At 36.0% G+C, this 7,923-nt stretch overlaps 1 protein-coding gene across 1 annotated transcript; it reads left to right on the top strand.

Annotated features, from left to right (window-relative positions):
* Window positions 1-5,059: 5,059 nt before the first annotated feature.
* On the top strand, window positions 5,060-7,426 carry Y48B6A.5 (Major sperm protein). Its single transcript, NM_064559.3, has 6 exons — window positions 5,060-5,130; window positions 5,192-5,424; window positions 6,150-6,236; window positions 6,292-6,945; window positions 7,021-7,155; window positions 7,204-7,426. Exons 1-6 carry the CDS (start codon window positions 5,085-5,087, stop codon window positions 7,321-7,323), a joined length of 1,275 nt encoding a protein of 424 aa, NP_496960.1. The 5' UTR covers window positions 5,060-5,084; the 3' UTR covers window positions 7,324-7,426.
* Window positions 7,427-7,923: the final 497 nt, after the last annotated feature.

Raw genomic sequence — 7,923 nt, 5'->3', positions numbered from 1 at the left:
CTGAAAAATATGAAACTTTGTGAAAAAATTACATAAAATGATAGTCGAGTAAAAAAAGCTCAAAAAGTTCAAAAGTTTAAACTTTTTAGTCTCAAAAATAGGTTTTCAAATTCAAGCTATTTGACAATTTACTATGAACAATTTTTCTTGTCCACGCAATAAACAAATGGCAATTTATGTACATAGATGTTCAACTCGTCATAAGGAAGACAACCTGTTTTGTTGGTGGCTATGGCAAATTAGTCACTTTTTCTTTTTGGAGAAAAAAACAAGGTATACATATCCAGTAACTTTTGTTTCTTTTTTCTATTTTCCCTTTCCAAAAAAGCAAACAATGAGGATCGAATTTTACTTTTAAATGGATTCGAATATTTGTTGTTCAGAATGACTTTATTATCTTCATTATATCAAGCCAAATATGAGGAATATGAGGAAACTTGATAATATATATTTGACCTTTTTTTGAGAGATTTTCAGATTGTCTCTCATGCTGTTTTTTCGGCAAATTCGGCAAATCGGCAACTTGCCGGTTCACCAATTTGCCGGAAATTTTAATTAATTTTGCCGACTAGATTTGGAACAAATATTTACACAAATTGAAATTGAATTGTTTTTTTCAGCAAAAAAATATATTTAGAAGTTGAACCTATATGGATCTAGAATCAAAAAATGTTATTTCAGAAGGGTTCTGATGAAGAAAACATAGACGAAAAGTCATTATTTTCTTTCAAAAAAAAAAACGAATTTTTTGGATATTTTAAATACTATGTAAAGTGAAAAGAAAAAAGTTATTCTCTACTTAAAAGTGTAGTACCACCAGTGAGGAATGTGTTTCAAACTACTCATATTATGTCGAAATGACCGAATATCAAAATAAAACTTTTCAAAAAAAAAAGAAGGTCAAAAATTCTGTCAAAAAATGAAAATTACTCAGTTTTGGCTACTCATAATTTTGAAAGTCGACCAAACACATTTTTTTTTCTACATTTTTTACACTTTAATTTAATTTTAATTACTTGTATTAAAACATTGTGGAGGTCGAAACATGCGACATTGCTTTGGATTTCCTCAAACGCTCATATTTTTCAAAACTTTGACCGGAAATTTCGAAAAATCTAAAATTTGTTAGAATTTTTTATTATGATATTCGGTCGTTTTAGATCGTTATAAGTGTGAAACAAAAAATTGTTTCAAATTAAAAAAAAAGAGAAATAAATGAGATAAATGGCGGAAAAAGACATTTCATAGTGGCACAATGTCCACATGATATCTCTTTTTCTCCCTCCCAACCGACTAACCGGCAATCAGTTTTCAAGGAAAAGCCGTCCCGGGAGCCCATGTTTACTCAATAATTGTGAGGCGGCACAAAATGACGAAGAAATTAATATTGAACAGAGAGCTCGAAACACCTGAACCCGAAAAAAAATGGGTGTAACACATAAAGTGACTCAAATCAACTGAGGAGGGACCATCATGTCAGCTGCTCTTCAGGCGAGCAGATGCTCTTTTGAAAACAATATGATGAGTCAGCCAATAAATGACTCTCTATCAGATGATTAAGATTGATTTCGGGACGTTTAGGTTATTTTAGTCTTGGGGAAACGGATACTGGAAGCCTGAAAACCAAATTGTGTGTAATTTTGCAAATCTTCAAAATTTCAGGGCATGACAATTTCAATTAGCAAAACGAAAAAAATTTAACGTAACAAGAGAGTTAGAAGGAAAACTTATGAGCATATATATTTTTTGAGTTATTTTTTGAATTAAAACGTCTAAAAAAATTTTTGAAAAAAAATTGAGCGGCTCAAATATGTTAGCTGAAAAGAAGAACTATTGCGAAATATGTAGATTCATTCAAATTTTAAGAAGCACATTCTTTCGTAACACTTTATTATAACAAAAATATTTATTTATTAGAAAGATTTTGAAATAAATATGATTTTTATTTAAGTGGAAACGTAATTTTTTTTTAAAACTTTAAATGTGAAAAATAATTTTTATAGCATTTTTTATAAGGTGGAATACCGAAATTTTGCTAAATTTGACTTTGCTGTTTTAGACCCAAAATGACCAAAAACTACCGAATTTCGTAAAGAGACATTTTGAAAAATTCTCAAAAAAAAGTTATGGTGGTTCAAAGTTTTGGAAAAAAAGGGTATTTTCGGTTAAAATCACATTTTTTTAAAAATAAATATTGTGGTCTTTTATTAGGCGGTTATACATTGATTTAAGTACTTTTATGGTCAGTGGGGCGCAATTAAAAATACTATTAGTAACAAGTGGTGATTCTACGAAATTCTACAACATTGTCAAATTGCACCATGTTTTAGTTATATTATTTTTTCAAAGCTTATGTTAGTGTGAATACTGAAAAAAAGTATTTGATCAAACTGAAATTAGATTTTTAAACAATTAAGGAAACGCTCAAAATCGAGGGATAATCGGAAGAAAAATTGAATTAACTGCCAACTTTCAGACAATTTCTGAGATTTTCTTTAAATTTTTCTATTAAAAACAAAGTTGTGTACAGGTAATTTGATTATTTTTTTATATTTTGACACCTAGTTAAAATGAACATTATTGAAAAAAAACACATGTTCAAAACGGTAATTTTTATTTTTAAAAATTACTGAAAATAATAAGCTACTTTTTTTTGGTGGGGTAGCTGAGTTTTTAAAAATTGCTTTATTAGACTCAAAATCGTTTGGAAAACCCGAATTTCATAATGAAAATTCATGAAAACGTCCCAAAAAATGACCTAAAATTAGTTTAAATTTGAAATTTGGCATACTTATCAATTTGAACTCACCGTCTAATTTTGGGTATTCAAGTAAATTATCTTGAATTTTCAACTTGATTTAGGTATTTTAAAGTCGATGGACGAAGAGGTTTGGTGAACATTTTTTAAATTTTAACTAATTTTGGGTCATCTTTTGAACCGCCATAACTTTTTTTTGAGAAGGTTTCAAGAAATTTCATTATAAAATTTGGTTTTTTCAGGCAATTTCGGCTAATATAAAATACAGTATCTACATATATGAAATCCTAGATACCAAAAATCCATTTAGAAAAGAAGTCAGTAAACCTGTGAAGAATGTGAGGAAGAATGACTAATCCTCAAAAAGATAATCCCGAGAACAAAAGAGAGTGAAAAAGAAGAAAGGCCGTTCACTTCTGGGCACTTGAAACTCCTTTTCCTCCAAAACGGTAACCATCAACTTGATGAGCGAACAAATAGAGAAAAGGAAGAAGAAAATGCACAAAAGAGTTGCTACACGGAAATTCCTGTAATGTTTCTGTACATATGACACGTTTTGCAAAAGCCCCACTGGTCACTTATTCCTGCCCGGGGGGATGTTTTCAGTGTGATGTTACACACCAATCCTTGCGTCTCTTTGGGATACGTGTTCTCTCGTTCATCTCGGGAGCCAGGAGCACGGGACGGATGGACGGAGCAAAAGTGGACGACCGAGACCGACGGCAATTACTTTTTTGCGACCCCCTTTCTCTCGTCACCCGAAGAAACCAGCACTTGAATGAAACAGCTTGGAAAAATGACTTGTGGGGTGGGATATTGAAAAGTAGTTGGGCAAATTTGGAAACCGGCAAATTTCCGGTTTGCCGGACAAACGGCAATTTCTGAAAATTTTCGGCAAATTGTGGTTTTGCATATGTTTTTTTTTCCTAGCTTTCAGTATTTTAATTTCAAAATTGTTAGCATCACATACCGTATATCTTCTATTAATATGGCCTCACTATTAGACTTGCACTCCCTATTAGTATAGCCCCTCGGAGACCTTCCGAAACTTAGTATTGCACTCCCTATTAGTCTTGCACTCTCTAATAATCTTGCGTTAACTTTTTTGTATTGCAAACCCGTCTCGCTAATGTCAGGATTTCAACAACATTTTTTGCCTATTTTGCAACAGTTTTCACATCATTTCTACGAGATTGAAGTTTTTGAACTTATATGAAAATCAAATTTTCTAAATTTTTACATATGTTATGAGCTTTTTCAGGAAAAAACTAGTAAGCTCAAAGTGAGAAAATGTTTTGAAAATTAGTATTGCACTCCCTAATAGTCTTGCACTCCCTATTAGTATTGCAAGCGGGAAGACCATCGAAAAATAGTATTGCAGCCATATTAATAGAAGAAATACGGTATTTCTGGGCGGCAAACAATTTTTCCGGCATATCGGCAAATCGGCAAATTGCCGGAATTGAACATTACCGGCGAATAGGTAAATTGCCGGAATTGTAAATTTCCGTCAAATCGGCAAATCCGTGAATTGCCGGAATTGAAGATTTCCTGCAAATCGGCAAATCTGCGAATTGCCGGAATTGAAAATTTCCAAATTGCCGATTTTCCGGAAATACGGCAATTGTCGAAATCGGCAAATTGCCGGAATTGAAATTTCTGGCAAATCGGCAAGTTGGCAAATTGCCGGAATTGAAACTTCCGGCAAATTGCAGGAATTGGAATTTCCGGCAAATGGACAAATTGTCGAAACTGAAGATTCCCGGCAAATCCGCGAATTGCCGGAATTGAAAATTTCCGGCAAATTGATAAATTGTCGAAATTGAAAATTTCCAAATTGCCGATTTGCCGGAAATACGGCCCTTACCGAAAAATTTCGGCAAATTGTGGGTTTGCACTTTTTTTTTTTGAAATTTCATAATTTCAATTTCAATCGGCAAAATTTTACGCATCCTATTTTGAAAAGTAAGCAAGTTCTATGAAAATATCCAAGGAAAACGGGAAAAAATGTTCGAAAAAGCACAGGTTTTTTCTTACTAAAAAATCCCTCTAGACATTTCCGGCAAATCGGCAAACCGGCAAATACACAGATCCGCCTAGGACAAGAAGACAAGATTCAAGTCCACGTGGAATTTCTAGTCAAATATTTAAATTTTAAAAAAACACAATTTTATTCTAACTTTTCAAATTTCTAATTGCTTTCACGTGAACAAACCTTTTAGAAGAAAAATAACTTTTTTTCTCTCCACGTGGATCTTGTGTTAATCTATCCATAAAATCAATATTTGAATTATTTTGCGTTTTGTGCAAAGCAACGAGTTATAAGATGGCCCTTGGAAGCATTGGAAGAAGAAGCATTCGCAATGAAATGGGTAAGATTTTGAATTTTTTGCCGGATTAATTCCACATTTTTCTAAAATTTCAATTTTACAGTTAACGCAGCAGGAGACAATCCCAGTTTCCGTGGTCGCAAAGTTGTCAAGCCAGCATACGAGGAAAGTCTTCTGAACGTGGAAATGGCGGAGAGACAGACTGCAGTTGGTGGTGGTGGTGGTGCGGGTTCACACGAGACACGCTACTTTGGAGGTCTCATTGGGAACAAGGAGATTTTTGTGATGACCATGATTTCGGTCGCCTTGTATTTGATCGAGGGAGAGCATGCACAGGTTAGAGATTTTCCCAACGATGCTCCTCGGAAGTTGCACAAGCGGGCTCTGGCTGCAAAAAGAGGAAAATCTCTATATTTTCTAGGCCACGAGACGAATAAAATCCAGCCGAAGGCTTCCGTGTAGGCGCCGAACCGCCTGGCGCCCGCCTTCCTCACGTCGTGAGCAAAATTCAATCTTTTCTCAAAAATGGTACCAGGCTATCCCATTTCGGTGTGATCTACAAAAAATGCGGGAATTTTGTTCCCAGAAAAACGTGACGGCATCATGCTCTTAATCACACAGAAATCTTCGTCGGAGTTCCCGCACTTCTTGTAGATCACACAGACACTCTGACACCACATGAGGCACGGGGTTCTGGCCTTCCTCATTGCATTTTCGCGCTCCATTGACAATCGCCTGCCGGACCAAGCGTGGAAAAATCGTGTATTCCACACGGACAAAAACATTTAGTTCTACAACTGAAAGCGAGCCGCGACGCGACACGCAATGCGCCGTAATTCTACCGAGTCAAAAGAGCACGTGGAGTCAGAATATCTAATCTCGCTTTGATCTTCAAAAAATGCGGGAGTTTTCATGCTCTGATTTCGCATGGTTAAGAGCGTGATGACGTCACAATTTTCTAGAACAATATTCCCGCATTTTTCGTAGATCAAACCGCAATGAGACATCCTGACACCACCTGGCGCCTGCTTCCCATGAAAGCCCGAATATCCAAAATTCAGGTTGTGTGCACGGCGTTGACTTCTGTGCCTCCAGCAATCTTCTCGTATAAAGTGTTGATGAATCCGAAGAGTTCGAAAGAAGGATATGTAAGTTCGATGAATAAATTATTAAAGCTCAATATTTTTAATCCGACATTTTCAGCACTCCATCCTATTCTACTGGACACTTTACGGTATCCTTGCTGTGATTGATCAATTCATCGGATCCCCGCAAGGATACAATCTCATCAAGGGTGGACTTCTCGGAGCAGTCTTCATCCATGCGTTCCGCTCGAATCCGGATGCAATTCCACCTTCATGGAAGCTATTTGTCAATCAGGCGACTGTCGAAATGCTCACTTCAGTGTATACTCGTTACGATTCTCAAGGATTCTACCAGCAAACTGAATCGTCTGGATTTGAGCCAAGATCGCCCACAATCACCCATTTCTCGGATGTTGAGTCTGAATATATGGTTGATATGGAGCAAGAGCCGCTGGATGTGAGCACTGCCGTCAGCTTCCTCCCTTCATTGGCAATGCAAACCACTCAAAATGTGTCTCCAGACTATGTCTACAACACTGCAGCACCAAAGACTGAACCACTTGAGGAAGAATCTGTTGAACCATGCTCCACAATTCGAATCAACCATCAGAAGAAAAACTTTGAAACAATGTCAGCAATGACTGTGACTTGTGGTGGAGCCGCGGATCTTGTTACAGTTCCATCGGATAGAATCACGTTTAGTGCAGAGCTCCGCGAGTTGACAATTCAAGTGACGAATATCTCCCAGCTTCATGTCATGTTTGCTCTGAAGGTAAGAGTATTGTATTTAATAGGGCATGAGGCAGGCATGAGGCAGGCATACCAGCCTACACTTTTCCATTTCCAGACCAACGCGGACACTCATCTCATTGCTGCTCCAACCACCGGAATTATTTTGAGCGGACAAAGCATGGGTATTCGTGTCGGTGTCACTGACAACTTCTTCAAAACTTGTGCCGATCCTGGAAAATCTATTGATAAAGTGAGCCAATTTCAACTTTTTTTATAGAAAATTCAATATTTTTTTCAGCTCGCCATTGACTACGCCTCGATCCCTCAACAATTGTCATCTTCAGTTTCCAAGTTTTCTCCACAATTCTTCCAATCGCAAAACCGTCGTCGCCATGCAATTCGTGTCTTCTATCAATAAGCATCCACAAAGATCTCTTATTTTTTTCACTTTTCCGCGTTCACGAATTCCTTCCCAATGTTTTGTTCTCTTTTGTGGCATCAATAAACTGGAGATTTCTTTTTTAAAGTTTTATTATTTATTTTGGTTGTAATGCACAGCGCCCTAGAAATGTATTTACGTGTAAAATCCTTGCAGTCTTTTTCATTCAAGCACGTTTGCATTTCATTCATTTTTCAACGTAAACGATTTACGGGCTCGATTATTGAAATGAATTTATTTTCGAATCGTGACAGAGATATTCCATTTTCCTTCGTTGGCTTAATTTCAATATTGTATCTATAAATAATTTTTTTTTAAAGCTACAGTAGTAATTTAAAGAATTACTTTAGTTTTCGCTACGAGATATTCTGCGCGTCAAATATGTTGAGCAGTACGCATTTTCAGCATTTTGTGAATAAAGTTGCCTTCGAGTATTTTATTTCTGTAACCATTAGCTATTATTTTTAAGCAGACACACTACACGGAACTTATTCAGAAACCAGATGTGTGTTCTGAAATCAGTATTACGGGGACAATAAATCATGAGAATGCGTACTTGGAGCATTTTATTTGATTATT

This window comes from Caenorhabditis elegans, chromosome II, assembly GCF_000002985.6.
Source record: "Caenorhabditis elegans chromosome II".
In the NCBI taxonomy this organism is placed as follows: Eukaryota; Metazoa; Nematoda; class Chromadorea; order Rhabditida; family Rhabditidae; genus Caenorhabditis; species Caenorhabditis elegans.
The sequence above is the reverse complement of the archived record's forward strand: the minus strand, read 5'-3'. Positions and strand labels throughout refer to the sequence as shown.